The 22635-nt window shown below is 40.9% G+C and overlaps 1 protein-coding gene across 1 annotated transcript in view; it reads left to right on the top strand.

The window, feature by feature from the left end:
- The window catches only part of KCNQ3 (potassium voltage-gated channel subfamily Q member 3), a 186314-nt gene that overhangs the window by 143533 nt on the left and 20146 nt on the right, over positions 1-22635 (top strand). Inside the window, exons 2-8 of the mRNA XM_062504047.1 lie at positions 11251-11341; positions 13078-13204; positions 14922-15094; positions 17622-17777; positions 19130-19240; positions 20154-20249; positions 21634-21728. Of these exons, the coding sequence (XP_062360031.1) occupies positions 11251-11341; positions 13078-13204; positions 14922-15094; positions 17622-17777; positions 19130-19240; positions 20154-20249; positions 21634-21728 (849 nt within the window). The remainder of the gene's footprint in view (positions 1-11250; positions 11342-13077; positions 13205-14921; positions 15095-17621; positions 17778-19129; positions 19241-20153; positions 20250-21633; positions 21729-22635) is intronic.

Below are 22635 nucleotides of genomic sequence, written 5' to 3'. Positions count from 1 at the left end.
AACCTTCCCCGTCACCCCAGTATTCAGAACTGGCAGAGGCACTGCAAACTGTGAGCAGAACAACAGTATTGTTACTTTCTGTTCCAGATTTTCCTTTTCTGTTCACCTGCATGAGATGAGATTCAAGGCATGATTTGGATATTCAATTTAGGCACCCAAGCATCTGTGTGTGTGTGCAGAAGCTTTGAGTGTCTGCTGTCCCACTAATGTAGCTGGTGGTGGCTGTGGAGCTGAGGGCTGTTCAGCTCACTGAGAGCTTTACTGGCTCAGTCTGGCTAGTCAGATCTGTCATGGTATACTGGAAAATGGATTTAACTCTCCACCCTTATTGATTCTTTATTACGCTGAAATTCCAGCCACTTTCTGCACTGATACCACAACAGAAGAAAGTGGCAAATCTTGAATTAAGAATAGGAATTCCTGTTCTCAAGGATGCCAAATAATAGGAAAGTTATGTCAAGACTGTGTCTCACTGTGGCCAGTACTCTTCTGTTACAGACAACTTTCCTTCTGTAAAACCAGCTGTTCCATCTAGAAGACACACAAAGATTCATGGTTTTTGAGGATAAAAACATGTTAGTCCTAACAGAGTTTCTTAGCATAGACTTAACTGTTTTGGTAGATTATATTCTGCATGCAGGACTTCTCATTACTGCATTTTTTTCTATATTTCTAAATGTACTTTACATATGCTGAAATCTCTGCCATTTCAATTTGCTTATTCAACTCAATAGATTTCTTTCTTCAAATCAAAACAAAAATATCTCCTTCTATATTACCATTTTCCCCTGAAGGTTTGATAGAATTGTCATTTTTTGAATCTGTGGGGTTAAACAGGGATAATGCAATCTGAGACATTAACAAGCCAGTGGAGCAAAAGGGCCATCATACATTGTGTTGAGAAGCATTGTTGCAGATGCTGGTGAAACATTTCAGGAATAAAATTAGAGAGGTCTGGAAAAGACTGATAACCTCCTCCAAAGCCCTCAACTTCAGGCATCAAATGAAATGTTACATGCTTACAGATGATCCTTCTGAATTTTGAATGCTGATTAATTGTTTATGGTAATGTAAACCAGCAAAAATACCTTAAAACAGCATCAGATTTACATAGGTACAAATACAGTGTGCTAATGATACTGTTCCATTGCATAAATCTAAGTCCTGACAATACAATGACCTCCAAAGCTCCAAAGAGCTTACCCAAAGTTCACTTCCAGTGAGGCTGTGATTCATTTGCCATGCTAACACAGCTCATCATTTGCTAATGAACGTGAACTGGAGATGGGAAAGGAGCACGAATAACTTGTCTGCACCCCACACGTCAGCTGTTGCTGTGTTGGCCCCAGAGCTCCATCAGCACCATGGGTCTGCAGCTGAGACCCTTCAATGCTCTTTCCTGTGGAGATGCAGATCTTACAGAAATTCCACATAACACAGCCTCTGTAAGCACCTTTGATGAAACACATTGAAGTTATTGACATATTCTCATCAGTTTAAAGGCAAGATGTTGAAAAAAACCCACTATTATAAATGGGCTTTGTCTTTAAACAATTGATCATCCCCCTCAGATTTCTATCCAGACCACGTACCTCATCATGTGTTAAACCATCAAGGCAGCAGCTGACATTTTAGTGTCAAAATCCACTTTTTATCCCTCTTTTATCTTCCCAACAAATAGATATAAAAAGAAATTCCTAATGTTCATATAGAACTATCAGAGAAAAGAAGGCCTCAAATATATTTTGAAAGGCAGGTATTAAAAAACAGAAGACCTGTGACAGTGGCTTGGTTGGTGTGAGGCTGAGTTACAGGGATTGGTTTTATTTCTGCACTGAGAGAAAGGGCCTGGCATCAAGCATTTGGCCATTTGGGTAAGGTGTGATTGGGAGACCGTGCTCAGGTTTCCATCCAAAAGAGATTTTCATCCGTGTGACACTGTGCTCAGGGTCAGGACCCTGATACCACCACTCTTGGTTGGTATAATACACCCAGGGTTGGAAGTATGCAACAGAACCTAGGGGAGGAACATCTGTTTCCCCATGGAGCAGCAGCCTGAGAGTGGATTTGCATCGCAGTGTCCATCGTTACTGGATAAAAGCCCATCCCTTGGATCAGACTGAGATAAGGCTCTTACTCTGATATGCTTAAAAATGGCTATTTTATCTGAGAAAATCTAGACCCTCTGAGACATTCCCAGCTCTGTTCTAGGGAGATACTTAAGAATATTCTGCATTTAGCTGCCATCCCCTGGCTTCCAGCTAATGCCATTCTCTGGGGTATTATGCTGAAAATGAGCCAGAGCTGTGAATCCTTGGCTGACTGATCACCAATGTCAAACTACTGCTATGGATCACAAAGCAAAGGCGATGAGTCTGGTGTAAGAAAAGGTACAGCATCAAGTCAAACTGGATTAAAAATCTGGTTTTATTTCCAGTGAAATTTGGTCACTTCACACAGTATTTTGCCTGGGTCAGTTTGTGTATTCTAAGAAAACACATTCCTCTACACCACCACTGCTCTTTTTATGTGTGGCTCCTGACACATGAAGTTCTGCCCTTGCATCTTTTAGAACAGATCCTTCCTCCTCTTCTTCTCTCCCTGTGGATAAAGTGAGGCAGCTCATCCTCTTCACATTCTGCACAATAAGAAACCCTTCCCTGACTGATTGATGTTTCCTTTGCAGCACCATTGGATCTGTGAATGGGTCACAGTCTACAGACCAGATTGTCAAAAAAAGATGATGTGCAGAGCTGTCAAATAATCTAAGTTGCAGTAATGACCCTGAGCTCTTCACTTATAGAAAAATTTCATAAAGTCTTTCTGGATTTAAAAAACCCCAACAACAGGATGGTTCAAAGCAAAGATCTGATACCTTTGTTTTTTCTGCAAGTCAGACAGTGGTTAAACACTGTGTGGAAAAGATCTATCTTCCATCCTAGGTGCAATACTTCATGCTTTTAGCTGGAAAAGCCCTGAGTCAAGTTCCCTGTGTCACAAGCACAACTGTGACCACCTCAGGTGCAAAATGATAGAGCTCACTTGGAGTTAATGCCAGAAAATCCAGAGAGCCTACCTAACCTGAGAGAACCAAGCCATATGTCTGGCTCCACAGGAGCTGCATTACCAGGACATCCTTCATTGCCCATGATGGAAAACCCACTGAACAACAGTACACCAGTACCTGGAATGTACTGGCAGTGTTGTTGTGGGGTGCAGGTCATGTGCAGCCATGAACCTCTTCCTTACACAGCTGCAAATCTTTTGCCAGGCTAAGAAGTCCATTGGGAATGGCACCATGCAGCTTTTCTTCTGAATGTCCCACTCCAGGTGAGAACTGAGATCATTGCAGAAAGTGCTCATGTTCTCACATATGAGTGACTGTGTGATGAGTTTGAGAAGGCACAGGCAAAGAAGATACAGTTCCAGCTGAAAATTGCTTTCTTTCAATTGGCAATCCCACATGGCTGAAGTGCTACTTTGGATTGGAATTATTGGCATTTTTGAAGGTATGGAGTTTGCAAGTTATGGTCAAAAATAGAAAAAATCCCTAACTATCAATACTCCCAAATGGGTTGAAGTCATGCATAAAGAGCAAAGAATCTCTTTTCAGTTCATTGTAAGAATCTATCTGACCACTAAATTATTATTATCAACTTCCTACATAGTAACTCTGTATTAGAGACTACAGAAGCTTTTTCTGGACAGTGCTGCTTTTACACTGGAAATTCACTTTTTGGTATGCCACCTTTGCAGGACCTAATATGTTTGATGTGTGTGCCTGCAAGAAAAGGGAATTTGGTCAGGTGGAAGAAATGGTGGGTAGGCTCTTTGGGTTTTCCTGTTTGTTTTCTCTGTCTGCTACAGTCTTTTGATCTCCATTGATTTCAAATGGGAAGGTAGAAAATATCACAACACTGTGTTCAATCAAGGCAGAAGTCACAACTGTGGGTTCAGCAGTTACTCTTATTTGCATTTCTTTGGGATTTCTAAAACTTTATTCAGAAGGTATAACTCATTTCTCTAATTTCTGAAGAAACAAGGAAGGGTTTGTGGGAGAGATCAGTGTATGTCCCTGTGAGACATCCTGAATCTTGTGTACCCGTGAGATTTTGTCATGTTTGGAAGTAGACTCCTAGATCTTTTGTCCCTCTGGACACAGAAGTCTTGATGACATTTAAAAAGGTGTCTTCCTAGAAATTTTTCTCCAGACGTTTAAGCATTGATATTGATTGCTAGTCTTACCTTAGGCTCTTTCTATCATCTAAATTCACTTCTTTACAGAGTTTGCTGAAGTCTGGGCACTTGACTACTCAATTATAGGCTGGCTTTCAATTTTGCAAAATTTAGCAGAAACCAATGTAGGAATCTTAAGGTTTACCTTCAAATGGCTTCACACAAGTTTTTTAATGTCTTTTGGAGAATGCCCTGTCAGAAGCATTTCTGCAACGGATTTGAGTTGTGGTTTTTGCACTGGGGCTGCTGGGTGATGTGGCTTGGCTCCGTGCTCTCCCTGCTCTGCTGCACTGCATGGCTCACCACGTTCCATAGCCTGTGTGTCTCAACTCAATTAGCAGCTTGCTGTCAGCCAGAGATAAGCCCATGGATAGGCATTCTGGTCATGGCAGATAAAAGCCCCAAATAATAGTTCAGTCCAATGCCCTTCACTTAATATAAAAATAGAATTTAAAACCACTAATGAAACAATTCAGGATATTTAATTGCAAGTCAGAAGCTTTTCCATCCTTATTCAAGCTGCAGGGGAACAGGAGACATCTAACCCCTTGGTAGCTAATGCTGTTATTGCTTCTCCTTTGCTTCTGCCATCTGTCCCCTACTCAGCCACCCATGTGAGAAGATGCCGTGGTCTCTCCCAGTAACTTACATGTGCCAGGAATTTTGGAGCACTTTTAACACTTGTCTCAGGAGAGAAATAGTATCTTGGTATATGACTCTTGTATTCCAAGCTGAGAAAACACAGGCTGGGAAACGTAGTGCTCTGGGCTGTTTTACAGTCTCATACCAGCAAACCTGGGAAATGTGTCAGGCCATTCTTCTGAAATGTCCCCTTAAGCAGAAAATACAGACTGATGGTGTCTGTGCTGTCTGGCATTACTAATCCAAAATGTACCAGCATGCCAAAACCCCTGAGAAGGATGGCAATGGTGGTCAACAGAGCTCAGAAGAAAAAGGTTTTTAGGACTGGGCCTGAAAAAAAGCAAGACAAGGGAGCTTTAACCTGACTTGGCTAGTACATGGAGGAAAGGGGAGAGGAACCATCTGATATAAAAGCTGCTCTTTTGCACCCTAAATGCTCTGCTGTTAAACACAGCTTTCCTCTCCCAGGTCTTGATTTTAAAAGTTTTCCAAACTCATGGAAACAGCAGTGAATTCCATTCAGAGACATTCCTGCCAATGAGAGCTCAAGGTCATCAAAAAACCTGGCATGAGTAAGGGTTTGGGCTTTTCTGCCTCAGCTTCCTTCTGTGCCATGAGCAATGTCTGTCACTTCTGTCACCAATGGACAACTGGGCTACCACCTCATCACCTGCCAGGTCAGCTTGTATGCCAGTTAGACTAGGGCTCTTTTGGGGGAACCCTTACTTCCTAGGGTTTTCCTCAGCATCACATAGAGGACTTTGTTCTGCCTGTGCCATTGCAGCAGAGCAAGAGTGCAATACACCTTACTGAGTACAGCATTTCTACCCTGTCCGTGGTGTCTAATTGCACTGGGACAGGGATTTCTACATGGACCTGTGTGTGTACTCAGGAAAACCTGTGGATGCAAAGAAAGGAACATTAGAACATCTCTTCTGCAGGAATTGTTGCTTTTTCTCTTCTCTTCTCTTTCAGGACCTCCACTAAGTTTCTCAGTGCTTTTCCCTGCATCCCCTGCCCTTTTGTAGCCTCACAAAATGTTTGGATTTTTCCTGTCACCCTTATCTCAGTACTGATCTCTGGCTTGTTGTTGGAAGTGCAGAGATCCAAGAATCTAAATATTATAAGTGAGTATTTCTGAGTCTGTGGAAATCAGGCATGCATTCCCTTCTCTCTGAAAAGCTGTTCTCAAATATTTGGTAATGTCATTTTTTTTTAGTGTTAAAAACCCTGACTCAAGTTTCTCATTAGCAACCATAAAGCGATCAGTGCAAGATACTGCAGATGTTCTGTGAAAAATGAAGTTTGGAAGAAGAGAAAAAGATAGTGGGTAGGAATATAGAGCAAGTGAAAGAACTGTAAGAAAAGATGCATTTTTAATCCTTATGGGTAAAAGCCAATTGCTGAAGAAAATAAGGTTTTTCCAATATGAAATTTGGGAAAATGTGTGGGAATCATGGTTTAGAACCATATTGCTTTGGATACCCTAAACCAAAAATTTAGCAGAACACTGTCAGATTTTCCTTACATATCACAATCTTAGAGAATTCCATTAGCATTTACCAGGTGGCAGAGCATAATGAAACCAGAGCACAAGCTTTAAGGGAAGAAAATAAATTCCAAATGAAGCTAAGCAGAAAAATCTAAGATTCATAAGAAAATTTGGAGACAGAAAAGGCCCAATGTCTTGAGAGAAGTGGTACTGAAGATGAGAGAGCAAAAAAATCTATGCACGGGATGATTTCTTACTATTAACTGTTCAGTTAGAGGCTAGAGGCTTTTTTACCCAAAGCCTGGATTATTATTTTGTAACCAGGATCCTTGACCACATGTAGACATGATACCTAAATTTACAGCAAGGGATTTCAGAAAAACCTGATCATGTAGGACTGCTGTGGCTGGCTGGCGAATTATTTCAGTAGCAAAAATACATAAACATTATGAAGAGGTGATGTTTATCATTATCTCCAAACCAGAGGTAAACATAAGGGGTGGCATTCTGCTAATTTGCACAGTAAACCTCTCCACAGGAGCTCAGTCTGTCCTTACAGTTACAGTAATATGCTCTGTAGGTGCTCCTGACCACCTTGAGCTATTTGCTTTAAATCAATCTGAGCTTTACACTCGAAGCACACATTCCTCTCTATTAACTAAACCTCACTGAGACTTAATATTTTGTCCCACAGCACAAAAAATTGTCAAAATTACACCAGATGCAAATGTAGTTTTGGTCTGCCTATGACTCAAAACAGCTTCATAGGGAAGCCTTTTTGGAATCGATTACCAGCAAATTCCTCCTACAGGATCTGCTTCCGCAATTTTGAGGGAAGGGATGGTGAACAGGAAGCATGGTGAGCAGACATATATATAAAACACAGAAATTTCTCAGCTAGATCTGCATTCTACTGGCTTCAAATGAAAAGATATAGAAGAAAAACTCAAAGAATGGAGAATATTAGAATAAGTAAAAATTTACCAAACAAAACGATCTGTAATGTTAATACAAGAAACATTAGATTCATGATCATGCATAGTCATAATTTACTTCTTCTTCTCTGGGAAAGAATTTTTTAAATATTATTTTTAACACACCAAAATAGTGCAGTTGGAAAATATGAGTATTAAACATGTAATTTCTAAAACTAAGAAAATATGTTGACCAGAATAACGTATTATTTGTGACAGTGACAAACAAGTACTGTCATTTGGTGGTCTGGAAATTATGCATACAAAAAACTAATCAGATTTTTAAGGTAAAATGCAGCAAATAGGAACCATGTAATGTGCTGTGAAAAATTATGTAAAATAATGGCAAGGTTGATTTTAAAAGCTGAAGAACACTTTCAGATCCTCATTTGGCATATGTGATATACATTCTTGAAGTCTGGACTTCCACCTGCTGAAACACTGTTTAAACTTTGACTTAATAGGACTAATTTGTCATTTTAAACCTTGATTTTCATCCTATTTCTTTCTTCTAACCCTTAGTGCTCTATGTCCTATGAATCATTATAACTGTGAGTAAATGTCAGATTTCCTCCCCTTCTGTCCCTTGATTCGCCAGGTCAGTGGCAGTCTTCCTCCTGCCCATCCTCCGTGATTTCAGCAGTTTCTTACCCTGTGATTTTCCTGTTATGATTTTACAGCTGGACTCACTCACTCAGCCCACGTTGTTGCCTCTACAAAATGAAATTAGGCAGTGTAGACTCAGGCATTGTCCTGTTGCCAACTGTCTTTATGTTTGCATGGCCACCATATGGGCATAGGTGTGTCCACAATACAGGCACTAGCAGAACCTTCTTATCATCTTTGCTGGGCGAGGGGAACTATGTAAGAAGGGTGGAATCTGAGTGGCATCTTCCATAGAAAGAGGACACAAGAAGACTTGCAGGTTTCTAAACCACCAAGATCCAGACCAGAAAAAGCTGGGTTGCATAGCATCAATGCAGATTAAAATTGATGGCATGCTCTGGGCTGCAGTCATAATTATTGCAGATGCTGAGGAGGATTGCTGAGATGTGAGCTGATTAACTTGTGGGTGTTTGCAATTGGTGTTTGTCCTTCAGATGTGGTGCGGTAGGAGGAAAGCCGACCCTTCTAAATTGGGTTGTGGTTATGGGGGTGCTAACACAGGTTTTCATCCCTTCATATCCCAGCGCCCTGTGGGAAGGACAATGAGAGCATGGTTCTGTGGGCTCCATGGTTTTGGGGATCTCAGCTCCCACTCAGCAATGGCACCTCTGAGGTGCCCTCCTGCACTGGGGGGTTCAGGCCACAATCTCTTCTCAGATTTGCTTTCAAGATTATTCACAACGACTTGTGATCTTTAGTATGACCCTCTCACCCTGACTTTTGGGGGTGTTTTGTCATGTGTGATCTGTTCTCATGGCTGGGCTCTCACTCGGAGCTGGGACTTGTGCTCTGTGCCACACGGAGGGATTGAACAAGCAGCACCCCAACAGCCCTGAGCTGGTGTCCCTTGGTGTCACCATCTGGGATTTTGTTGACCAAACTCTTTCACGACCGTAAGACTTGGCGGTGGTCCCCAGAAGATGCCCTGCTTTGAGGGGATGCTGTCTGTAGCCCCTCGCTCTGTGGAGCACCGCTACCCTCTAGTGGCAACACCGCGGGCGTTTTTAGGCAAAAGAAATGACAATTTCACTACTAAGTTGACTTCTGTCTTCCTTTAGGACAAAAATCTGTACATCATCTTTAATTGACAGCCGTGTTTTTTTAAAAATGATATCTTAAATTCATGCCTTTAGTTTAAGTAGCTTATGATATAATGCGATGATGCAATCTCCTTGGACGTCTTTCAGTGTGTTTCACCTTTCATTAAATCATTAAAATTATACTTGTGAGCTGATACGTGACCAAATTTTCACATGGTATAAAGTGGCTGTAATGGAAAGTAACAAGCAGCAGCTGCTCAAAGCTTTAAATGGGGTGATGGTGATGGCATCACTCTAAAGACTGTAGTGTGGCAGAGCATAGGTGGCCTATAGTTAATCAAAGGAATCATGTGGTCTTTGTTTAATTTTCAGCAGTTTGCTCTTGGAGGTTCAGGACAGCTGGATCATGGGTCCTGGGGAGCAGAGAGCCACTGATTTCGTAACTGCAAGGTGGGGGACAGCAAGACATGGTGTGACAAAGCTCAAGGGCATGGCAGAAACACAACAAAATTTCTAAGTGAACTGCCAAATGTCTTGAGTAGCAGGAATTTGGTTATAGGTAGAAAGCAAAAGACACAATTTGGTCTGTTTCCTTCCAACTACATGACCCATGCTCTACAGCAGGGCTGGGGAGTGGGAAAAGGTGAAATGTGCCCAAGAAATCCAAAATTATGTAGCACAAGCAAATACTTTTACTTCTGTTTTAGCCTTGCTTGAAATGGCTGATCTGAATTTTTCCTGGCATAAGAACAGCGAATTTCAGAAAAGCCACAGCAAAGTAACCCTTCAGGGTTTGCTATGAAGTTTGAGACACTGTTGTCTTTTCTTGGCATGTAGAGAGCTAGTGGACTCTGCTTGGAGGAAATTCCCCCCAAAAGCCAGCAGGAGATATCTGAAGTGCACCTCTCTCCTTTCACTTCAGCTGCAAATAATTTCCACATTCTCAGTATACCATTTTTAGCCCTTGGCTTTCTCAGAGATGAAGGAAATGAAAACTTAAGGCAGGTTAGAAGACACATGTATCTTGTTGAGCCTCCTCTGCAGGCTCTGGCTCTGCTCATTTCACCCAGTGAAACAAAGTGGAGTTTTACTCAGCAAGAGATGAAATCACACTACAGGAACCAGATTGAAATTCAAAACAGGTAGTACACATAAACACAGCTTGATTCTTCACAAGCTTTTCTCCCTGGATGATTTTGGTGCCTAATGCCTATAATTTCTTTGATGTACCCTAGCTATGAAAGCAGGGGATCCAGAGCTTTTACAAAGACATCTTTCTAATTTATTCATTAAAATAAAAATATTTCCATGGCCACCTGCCCCTCTGTTCCTGTGGATCAAGTTTTGGTAGCACATTAAAATGGCCATGATCTGGGTACTTGAAGTACCAGAATAAGAGCTTGCCTCTCCTTGCTTCACAGTAATCACTTGTATAAAAGATTTGAATAGCCTGAACCTGGGAATAGTTTTGCAAAGCAGATCAATTAGACTGAATTGGATTTGCAAGCTGTGGGATTTAAATTTTTAGTCAAATCTCTGTGTTTTGGAGCCTCCTAGGCAGAAAATAACACAGGGAGAGTGATTTATTACACGCTTTGTTTACTGGAGGGAAGAAATTTACCCTCTCTTGTTACTCTTTCAAAACTTTTTCTCTTTTCATCTGCGTAGAAATGAGTGCAAAAAGAGAAGAAAGAAAGAAAAAAAAGAGAAAGAAATTCAATGCAGTTTTCAAGGTAGGGTTTGTCCTGGTGCTGCCTTGTATGAAGCATTTACTGTTCCCCAGGCTCAGGATGTGCCAGGGAGATCCATTGCACTGTAACTGCAATGCCATTCTGGGCAGTACACAGTTTGGAACAGGCCTCCTGAGCAATACAATCCTCTACCATATCACACAATCCCTTCTGAAAATGCATTGCCACCCATTTCATTCTTGGAGAATGTGAGCTGATTAAATCTCATCTGTCCCAGGAATATTCTGACTCTGGATCTTGCCATGACTGCCAGTTCCTCCTGCTCCAACTTGGTGTAAAATTTCTGATCTTCATAAAAACCCACCTCATTCTCACCAACAGGGAGCAGCCATCCCATGGAGGTCTCTATTCATTATTTCATGGGTAATATTTCCAGTCCAAATACAGAGAGGATTAAAAATGCTGTTGTTTTTTTTTTTTTTTTTTTTTCTCCTTTTATTTCATTCCAGGTTTCTGATTGTCTTGGGGTGTTTGATCTTAGCTGTACTGACAACTTTCAAGGAGTATGAAACAGTTTCTGGAGACTGGCTCCTCTTGCTGGTAAGTAAACTGCTGCACTGTCCTGGTAAGGCCCTGGAATTGAAATCAGCCCCATCAGCAGGGATGGAAACTCACTCCCAGCTCTGCATGCGGTGAGGTTTCTGCTTTTGGTCCTGGAGCAGTGACTGTGCATTTACATATTGGAGAGTTCCCAGTCCATTGTCAACACTAACTGAGTAAAAAGTAAGTGGGGTTCCTGAGCAAAAATAAAACGAGAGGAAAGACCCTAGCCTGAGGCTTTTAAATAAGGCTCTTCAGCATTTGCCTAACAGTCCTTCCATCAGATTATCTGGATACTTCCTATTGACCTGCCAGATCTAAGCACACTTGAAAACTATTTTTGGGGGAATCTTTCAATGTTTTTGATTCATTCTATAGTATTCTACTAATCCTAATATTTCTTTCAAGGGAGGTCATCAGAGCTAGACTCATGCTTGCGTCCAATAGCAGCATACCCAAAATTGCTGCAGGCAGTGCCTTTGAGACAAAATGTATTCACAAAAAATACATTCCAGATTGGTTGTTCTATAAATGCTGAAGTTCATGCTCAAGAGTTTATTTTAGTAAGACCTCCCATTCAGCAAAAGAATTAAAAAATAGAAAGACCCCTCACTAAATACAAAATGGCAAATTCAACATTTTATTAAAATGACCCTAAAAATTAACTTTGCTCCCACAGCTATTATGAAATAGAGGGCACAATGTCTTGCTTAACCTGGGCTTATTTAAAGTATCCCTAGGGAAACTGCACAGCAAAATTAGTCTCAGGATCTCAATTTCCATTTCCCCTTGCACCTCCGAGACATAGATTTGAGCAAGAGCTAAATGCCAAAAGGAACGAAAGGTGAACTCCCCTTGCATGTTCTTTCTCAATAAGTGCCTTTATGAAAACACTTTAATCCCTCAGGGAATGTAAAACTTGGTTTTGGTCACTATTATCCTGCTTAGGCCCATCTTTCACATTTGAAAAGGCCTGAGGTTTTGTTTCCTTCTCCTGTGCTTGTTTTTATGTGTGTCTCAGTAGTTTTTAGAACTGTGGGTACTGAGCATGAGGAAAAGTCCCCTTTTCTCTCTTGCCAGCAATTCACAGAGAGGAAAAGTAACCACATGCCCCAGCTGTCCTTGGCTGTCTCTGCTGAGCACTTCAGAGAAGAAGCCCTTTGCTCCCCATTCCCTCCCCATGCTTAGAAATGTTCCGGAGCAAGGTGGAAAATCCCGTTCTTTTGTCCACCAGATATTTAAGGGCACAATATATGCCTTAAATTTGTCTTATATATGTCTTTATCATTGCTTTAAACTTATGACCGTGTGAGTATCCCGTGTCCTGCCCCAGTCTTGACAGAGCATGAACGAGCTGCTCTGGGTGGCCCTGGGGGTGGTACAGAGTGCCCTGGGGGCTTTGCAGTCACCCCTCACATGTGTCTGCTCATTTTGTGTGGAGCAGGAGGTCTTTCTGTGAACTAATTGTCCTTCCATCAAGGCAGGGTAAGCACTTCACATTTACCCAACAGCAGGGGCAAATCCTTCCTGCACGGTACTTAGCAGGCTGGAAAACTGTGTCCCACTTTGCCTTGCCTCTGTCATCAGTCTTGATTCTCCTCCACTTTTTTCCTCTCTCTTACACGTATCCTAACACTTGCATCTCATCTGTTTCCTTCAGCTCTATGTATCCTTGTGTCCAGAATTACTGCAAAATTTGTTATGAGACTAACAGTGCCATTTGTGTCATGATACAGGAAACTTTTGCCATTTTCATCTTTGGAGCAGAGTTTGCCTTACGAATCTGGGCTGCTGGCTGTTGCTGTCGCTACAAGGGATGGAGGGGGAGACTCAAATTTGCCAGGAAGCCTTTGTGCATGCTGGGTAGGCATATGCTCTCTACTACTGTTTTACTCAATAATGTCCTTTTACCTTTTAAGCCAGTTTGGGGAATGTCAAAGAACTGGTGGTTTGAAGTACAAAGAGCCCTGAAATCAGATTTGCCCTTTTTGCCAGAACCTGTGTCCTGCTTGGAGTAATTTTTTGAAGTAGCCAGCAATAACTTTTAATTAAGAAACACTTGGCTACCTAATCAGTGAGAAAAAAATTAATCCTTCTACTCTTCAAATACATTTTCCTTGTCCTGAGCTCCACAGCACTTTTCTTAAGCTCATCCTCAGGAAGACTGTCTCTGCCTTCAGTTTCAAACCATTTGAGAACCCAACTCTGCCCCAGCTCCCTTTCATATTTGTGTTTTATACAAATACAATTTTACAATTTTTTTACAATTGTATTGTTGGTCTCTATTTGCAAACAAGTATCTTTGTGATTTCACCCATGCTGTCATTCAGGCTTGGAAGACACTGCCTATAATTATCCATAAAATTACTCATTATTCATGTTTGAATACCCTCCTGCAACTACTCATTGTATCCACAAACCAACCAGCTGACATTTAGGAGCTCACTCTGCCCTGAGCACCTGTCATCCCCATTTGTTCACTAATTTTAGGATACCCTCACTCATTTTGATTCTTTTCAGGCCAGGCGCTGGGTTTTTTTCTTTATTTGTACAACACAAAACACTCTAGAAGCCATGGTGCTGCATGAATACAAGTCTCTCTTTCCCTCCTTTTGTTTATCTCATGGATCTAAATGGTAGACAAAATTGTGACAAATTTTCTTTGTGCATCTGTGCTATCCTTAATTTAGTAAGGATCCTTTGAGTGCTACTGTTGTACAGATACTTCTTATGCTTTAGTAGGTTTGTGAAGGCAGCAGAGTGTGAGCAAGTGGGATTGATACTGTCTCATTCCTTCTCAGTAGAAGTGTCATCTCACTTCTAAGTATGAATTTTTATTGATATCTGGGTAAAAAACAGAAGATATCCTGGATTTATTAAAATATTTTCATTTGTCACTGGTACAAGTTTGTTTTGAGAATGATTGGAAGTGAATAAATCTGAAATCCACTATTTTTGACCGGAAAGAGAATATAAAGACAATTCAAAGATTGAGTGCCCAGAGAACATTTGAAGCTGCTTGGTGCCACTTTCTTCTTGTATGTATATATAGGATCAAAAAGCAGGGGGAAACAAGGAAAAGAAAGAAACAAAAATAATTTATTCATATTTCAAACCTCTTCAGTTATCAGCAAATTGGTTTTCTGAGCACTTACAAAAAATAGTAGTACTGAGTTCAAGATTTTAGTGGGAAAACTCAGCCAAAAGAAAAAAATGGCAAGTGTACCATCAAACCTGAATTTCCCATCTGCTGACCTGCTCACTATAGTGTTCCAGTGGTACAGATGAAGTTAAGGCTGATTTTCTGTCAGCATTAGGACACTACTTCTGTGCATCCCTAAGCAAGCTCAGTGTTTCAAGTCCAGTGCATTGATCTGTAAATAGATCCCAAGTTTTTCCAGGAGGTTCTGCGCCTGATACTCACTGTGTGGCAGGTGCAGATATCTGATTAATTGGCAAGAGAAGGCTTTTTCAGGCAGCTTCAAAACTTGCCCAGGGAAATTTGCAGCACAACCAGATGGGATTAAGAAGCAGGATGGGGCCACTTTTGTTGGCAGGTTTTGTTCTTTTTGCCTTGCAGATATCTTTGTGCTGATTGCTTCAGTGCCAGTGGTTGCAGTTGGGAACCAAGGCAATGTTCTGGCAACGTCTCTCAGAAGCCTCCGCTTCCTTCAGATCCTACGGATGCTCCGCATGGACAGGCGGGGCGGCACATGGAAACTTCTAGGATCAGCTATTTGTGCCCATAGCAAAGTAAGTGAGAAGCTTGCAGGGGTCAGCTGGAGCTTAGGGAGAAGAATTAAAAGGAAAGAGAGGGGATGCGCATGTACGTTTTTTTCTTTCAGCTTTATTCCCTTTTCCATTCTCTGAACCATTTCTGTGCTCAATAGCAATGCTTGAGAGTGAGAGCATGTTCATTCCCACACGTTACAACAAGAATTTTGCCTTCACTGTGCATGGAAGCAGAGACATCCCTTTTATAGTGAAGGATGCTCTAATCCTTGACAAAAATGCCTGGGAGCAACACGTTTGTAGGGGCTTCTCAGACTTGTCTTATCAACAGATGGCACAGGACTCTGAAGGGATGGAAGGAGGCTGATTAGCCTGAGAAATGTGCACAGAAATGTAGTTTCCAAGGGAGCTACTGGTAAAATTTCTCTTTGAAAGCTTAGGTCAGACAATACAGAGATGGACACAGTGGGAACCCTGACAGCAAACATTTCTAAAGTCATCTTTGCTTGGTCTAACTTGATGCTGTAATCAGACACACCCTGTCTTGCACTAGACAGGTACTTGTATTCTTGCATTTTCACAAAATGTTATTGCAAGTTAAAAACTATCTGCTTGAAATCCTCTAGATGAGATTTCTCATCTGCACAGGATGTAGACAAATTACATATACTCCACTACATACTGTTTTTTTCTTATCCATGAATGACATTCCTGATATTTTAGGGGTTTTTAAAGTTTAAATGCCAGCTGACATAGCATATTTAGACTTTGCTTTGTGTGGGGACTCATGGAGATGCCCACCATGCTTAATTTCTTATGCACTTCTGCTTCTTCCTCATATAAACTTACTACAAGACTGGTGGCAGGTAAACACTTATATCAAAAATGTTTCTTAGGAAACAGATCATGGAAGAAGTCTATGTACCAAAAACATGGTTTAGAAATTGTAAAAGACTTCATTGTGTGGGATTTCATTCAAATGTTATTTGTTTGGCTCCCCATCATGCACTTTCAGACCTCAGTTGGCTGAGGGACATTAGAATGGGTTGTGAGAATTTTGTTTTACTGGAGACAATGGCAAAACAATTTTTCTAACAATTTCTTTCTGCGACTGGGCACCAGCAATTAGCTGAGAATGTTTTTCACTTGTCTCAAGATTCAGTTACAAAGTTCTCAGCTACAGCTTTTTTCTTTTTTTTTTTGTCCCAGTACAGTGAATTGGATTGAATGAATGACTAATATGAATTATAAAAATTAATTGGAATACTTATTTTTTACCTACCTCTGAAGACCTTCCAAAAAAAATGTTTCTGCCTTGTTTCAGGCATTGCTGGGATTCTGGCATTTTAGCTTGGGTGGCTGCATGCCTCACCTCAGTGGGATTGGACACACACTCCACTTTAGTCATTCTCTCTACAACAGCAAAGTTTGGGGTTTGTTTGCACACAGAATATTTTCAAGGTCTGTTCTTACTGCATGAATTCATTTTAAAAACATAATTCATGATGGGATCTGTTTTGATATAATTGAAGAAATGGAAGTGCATCCTGCAGCCTTGGCTCTCTGGAGGTAGGGAGAGGGCAGAGCTGTTGATTTGCTTGCCACGACTCACCAAGCCCAGGGGCAGAAGGAAAGGAGTCAAGGTCAGGGTCAGAGCCATGCAGCCCCCTGTGCCATGGGTGCAGCTTAACTCTTCACCCGGCTTAATGCAGAACCAAAACTGCTGATTCCTCCAGGCTGCTCCTAAGGAAGACTCTGTGTAAGGGCCAAAATCTCTGCATTATTTCCTGTAGATGGGGCACCATTTGTAGATGAGCACCATTTATCAGACTGCGGTTGTTTTCTTTAAAAGAGCCGAGCAGCTAATAGTTCCTATAAAAGAGTTTATTGTAAAGGCACATGGGTCTCGAAAGTCAAAGAGTCACAAGCATTAAAGTTTTGGTATAGAGTCCTAAATTGAAGTAAAGTCCCAATTAGAATTAGAAGCTGCTCCTGTCAAGGTCCCAGGAGGGTCGATGTTTCTGTCACAGCTCCTGTCTTCTTTGGGTGGTGATGATGGTGGTGACAAGAAAAGTGAGAGAGCAAGAGAGAGCAGGAGGACATCTCTCCCCAATTCATAGGTTCTTATACACAAATTACCCAAGAAACTAAAAACATGAACTAGAACCATTTCTTCTTAACCTATTAGAATTCTAGTTTCTTTGCATGCCAAGTTACGCATATGGTCTGTCTTGTTTTATCTAAAAAAATGTAAGCAATATTCTTACTATAGTTTTATTATGTCTAAAAACTGTGTTCCTGGCACCTCCACAGAAACTTGTTTTCAACACTAGTGTCTAGGACTATGTGTTTCAACCTTCACTAGACTTGCTGATCTCTCACTGAGGAACTCAGAAAGGCCCCTGTTTTTCTGACTCCAACAATTTCCCACTAAGTGCTGAGCTGGGCTGGTCATGGATGTGATCAAAGCCAGCAGTGACAGCTCTGCTGTTACCCTCCCTCTGTGTTTCTCTTTCAGCCCCTACATGTTAATCTGTTTCTTTTGCAGGAACTCATCACTGCTTGGTACATTGGATTCCTGACACTCATCTTATCCTCATTTCTTGTTTATCTGGTTGAAAAAGATGTTCCTGAAAAAGATGCTAATGGGGTGGAGATGAAAGAGGAGTTTGAAACCTATGCAGATGCACTGTGGTGGGGACTTGTAAGTGACTCCAAAAATACCTTATATCCTTCTTTAAAACTTCATATCCAAGAAGAGATAAAGTTTTAGGGATTTCAGAGCAAGTGCTGCTATATTTGGGTGAAAGGCGCATTACACTGTAACATTACCAAAGTAGGGGTGCCCCTACAACCAGTTAACAGAACCGACAACCCTGTTGATTTTCAGGATGATTTTCAGACAAAGGCCCTTGGGTGCTTAAACTTCCTTCAGAAATCAGTCAGTGTTCCTGGTGTCTGGGAAACCTCACTTTTAGAGGAGCATCTCTTCAGATGTAACTTGAGAGACTGAGCTCTCACGCCAGAAGTGTCCTGCCTGTGACAGCTGTGCTCCTCAGAAAATGTCAGAACCAGAGCTGGACAGTGGATGGATTTGTTGGACTGTCAAAGAGCACCATTCATTTGTGCAGTTGAGGAAGACACTGACGAGAAGTTTGGTTCTTATGGAGCCAGTGACTGAAGATGTCTCTGGGTTCAGATGGAGGAAGTAAAAAAAAATATTTCTGGAAAGGTTAACTTAACAATTCTTGTGTCTTGCATGCATTCCCCAAAAATCAGGGACTGTCATTGGTGGTAGGATGCTGAACAAGAGGGACCTTTGATATATCTGTTCTTGTCTCTTCTGATTAAGAGAGGAGTATTGGTTTGCACCACTACTCATTCAATCACAGATAATCCTGCCATTCCAGAACTCATGTTCCTTTGTTACTGATGGTCAAGGAAATCTATGTCATGCTGTGATTTAAATTTAGCAGCATATTTTTCATTTAATGTAGTTGACTCATAAATATAAGATACTCCCCTCCCCCTATTATTAGGCAAAAGATACCTAGTGTTGCATAGAAAACCTGGATGTTTCCATGTCCTTTTATATCCAGGACATTTAGCTAGAGTCTCAGTGGTTAGAAAGTGAACACAGTTGGAAATTAAAAATTTTGCCGGAAAGGAGAAAGTTTTCACAAAGACATCTTTTTAAAAAGACCAGGACTTCAAGTAGAGTTAGTTCTGACCAGGTTAAGGGTCTGCAAGATGTTAGCTGGCAAATCCCATTCCTGACTGTATACTGATGGTGGACAGGATATTCATGTAGAGTCCACTTGCAGCAAATGCATCTGAAAGAGGCAGTTGCTTTGAGACTAAAGCCATTCTCCATGCAGTGCTTTGTGACTGTGATGCTACCAAAAAATTGGTTGGCTCATTCTCAAGATCCTATTTCACAAAGCTGTGCACGAGCACCCATAGGGCTAAGTGAGCTACACAGCTTTCATGGTGACATTTACACAGAGCTGTTGGCTTTGTTTCTCTTACATCAAGTCCTGGTCCTTGTGCCCACAGATCACCCTTGCTACGATTGGATATGGTGACAAGACCCCCAAAACATGGGAGGGACGGCTGATTGCAGCCACTTTTTCTCTCATTGGAGTGTCTTTCTTTGCTCTTCCAGCAGTAAGTACCTTCCCCTCCTCTGTTAGACACAACCCAACACTATGCACTTGCAAAAAGAAGGTGAAGTTAATAAAATCACCAGTGGAAGTAAATCTCTTTTAAAGAAGTACTCCAGAGACTTGAGTAAATGGAACTTATTTCTTCCCAGTTTTGCATGGAGCCTATTGGGAATAATAGACCACCCAAATACTCCTCAAATCACTATCTAGGCATTGTCTGACAGTGCTAGTTGGCACGGGACAAAATTAATCCAGTTAGTGAACAATCTGGGAAACCACAAGGCAAGTCACAAGTCTGTACACTGGCATGTGATAACTTACTGGCATTAGCATAACTCCCACAAGACATGTTTTCAAAGCATTTGGGGTCCACTATTGTAATAATTAGAATTTGACCCATCTTACCCAACCCTTTACTTTGTCTGAAATGTCCTCATAAAAGAATGAGACTAAATCTGACTGAGCTGGGCTGAATAGCAACAGAAACTGTCGCAAGCCCAGAATTTAGGATATTTTTCCCCGAGATCCAGACTTGGGAAGAATTTAACAGAGGATGACAAGTCCTGCACTCCCTGATCCAAAGTATAGTTTAGCACAGCCCTTGTTTCATTGAAGCAGAGTTTGAGTGGAAATAGAAAGTAACACAGCACATGGACACCTCCAGCTTGGAAAGGCAGTAGACATTCAAGAAGTCTGTTGAGGACTTTTAAATTATTTGGTGTGGCCTGTGGTCCTTGAGAGGATCATGACAACCTCCTGTCCCATGAGTGGAGCAGCAGGAAAGGCATAGAAACTGCACAAAGATTGCATAGAGCCATCTACATCTCCACCCACAGACCTGCATCCTCTCATCATTAATCCCTTTTATTTTGAGTAAGAAATATCTAAAATCTTGCATCACTCTATGCTTTCAGGGCATTTTGGGGTCAGGGCTGGCATTGAAGGTCCAGGAGCAGCATCGACAAAAACATTTTGAGAAAAGAAGAAAGCCAGCAGCTGAGCTCATTCAGGTTTGCAGCTGTTTCCCTCTTCCTTGAAAAAGTGTTGTGCATGAAGACTGCAGCATCATGTTAACAAGGGTCACCACTCCTCTCCTGCCCAAATTCTCACTTCCCATTGCAGGAAGTGAGAATTTGTTTGTGTCAGTTTTTCACACTGAGCTAGATAATCCAGAGGCTCTTGCAGTTTTGAGGAATCTTTCCACTCCCAGAATATCTTCCAGAAGAACAGTGTCTTTTGAAGAAAGGGTCTCATCTGCTATCTTCTGTAAACCAACTGGCTTCTGCATCACTGCCACAAAATCAAAGAAAACAAGCTGCTGAAAGCACATTCTTTACAAAATACAGATTCTTTTTTCAGTTCCCTTGAGGAAATGCTTTTCTGTGCAAACAGTTTTGTTGTTATGGGTGTGAAAACAGCAATAGAAGTAACACAATAGACAGTGACAATTTCAATCAAGGCAAATAACTTAAATAGCATATGTGGATTTAAAAAACTAAAGCACACCCTGTATTCTCTGTTAAGTCACTGGATGATCCAAAAATTCAATGGGAAGAGAGCCTTTACGTCCCTTGGATATCAGTCATGGCCTTTCTTGTGAATTCAGGATATTAAGCTTAAAATCATTAGTCTGTGTGCTGAAAAATTTGAAATTATTTATTCTTACTATGTATGCAGCACATCCTGATAGCAGTTAAGTAAATGACAGCATTTTCACAGAGGGACAGAAAAAGTTTCTGTGATAACAAATGGAAGCATTGGTGCTTAGGATCAAACCAGTCCTCAGGAGAAACAGGCTGACTGGCATTAAAATTCATGGCTGTTCTCATTAAAAACAGGCTTTGGCAAACAGACGGGGCTGCAGGCATGTGTTGTGAATGGAATTTAATGGGATTTAATTTTGAATTTAAAGCATCTCCACTGGTCATGTAGCTTATTTAGCTAGTGGGTTTTAGGTTAGAGAGTATATTTTTTTTTAACAATTTTAATTTGCATTAAATGCTGAAGTAGAAAATTGCTCAGCAAAATTTCTTATGATGATACATTAGGGGACAAACTATCTGAAATACTTCCAGAATTACTGGACAAGTCCAGCAGTGCTTGAAGCTCTTTTAGATGTATCAGACAGGACAATAAAACATGTTTAGTCTAATGTAATGTCATGTTCTGTTGGTGGTTCTCTTCATGTCCTGTCTCCTTTAACAACCCTCCTAGATCAAAATTCAGTGTCAATAGCTTTTCCATATAGTGACACTCATTTGATATGGCTGATTAGTAAGTAATTTCCAGATAGTCACTCAGGTGCATCATTATGTTCTTTGAAAGAGCTTGGCTGTAGTCAGCTGGGAAATAACTCCACCTAGCTCTAATTATTTTCTCTCCCTCATAATTTAGGCTGCCTGGAGATACTATGCTACTAACCCCAACAGGATTGATTTAGTTGCTACCTGGAGGTTTTATGAATCAATTGTATCATTTCCATTTTTCAGGTAAGTGCATTGTACCTCTCCATCATCATTTTCTGTGAAGTATCAGTCAGGACAGGGAACACAGACTTCATATATATATATATGTATATATGTGTGTGTGTGTGCGTGTGTGTGTGTGTGTGTGTGTGTGTGTGTGTGTGTATAAATGCTGCTTTTTAAAGTAACAGATGGTTTCCAGAAAACTCTTCTGAAGAAGAGGAATTTTTTCTGAGGTAGTGGTTTAATTTTAGTCATCACATCTGAATTCAGTGGAAGTATTTTATACGTAGACTTTCAGATAAAATGGATGCTTATATATTTATGGCTATTAGATTGATCCTCACTCTCCTTGCCTGTCAAACAGGCATCCTTCTCACTTTTAGAACATAACATTTTAATTTTTTTTTTAAACTTATATAGCCCTATGAAAATCCAAGACTTTTAGCAATAGATTATTAGCTGCTAATAAAAGGCATTACGTATCCAAGTTAGTGCTTTAAACTTTCCTCCTGGTCTTGCTGTTGTGCCTCATTCTGAAAAAAGTGCCCTTAGCTACTGTTCAGCTCAGAGGTCTTCATGTGTAGTTGTGCCCACTGCACTGACACTGAAGTTTCATCTGTCACTCAAGACTGACTTGAAATGTTCCAGACTCCTGTTTTCACAACAGGCAAATTACAAGCACTCACCCTTTCTTTTAGTCACAATACATTTTTAGAATCAACCTCATGTGCTTCAAAAAGGAAGCCTCTACAAAACAACAACAACAACAACGAACAACAAAAAAAAAAAAAAAACACAAAACAAAAAAAAAAAAAAAAACAAAAAAAAGACCACTAACACCAAAGGTGTTTAATTAAGGCTCCGTACATTTCTTCCCTTTCCTTTATCTCTCCTCACTCTCTGTCTATTCCCACATTTTCCATTACAG

Source organism: Cinclus cinclus, chromosome 1 (assembly GCF_963662255.1).
Source record: "Cinclus cinclus chromosome 1, bCinCin1.1, whole genome shotgun sequence".
Classification (NCBI taxonomy): domain Eukaryota; kingdom Metazoa; phylum Chordata; class Aves; order Passeriformes; family Cinclidae; genus Cinclus; species Cinclus cinclus.
This window is presented reverse-complemented; position numbering and strand designations above follow the sequence as displayed.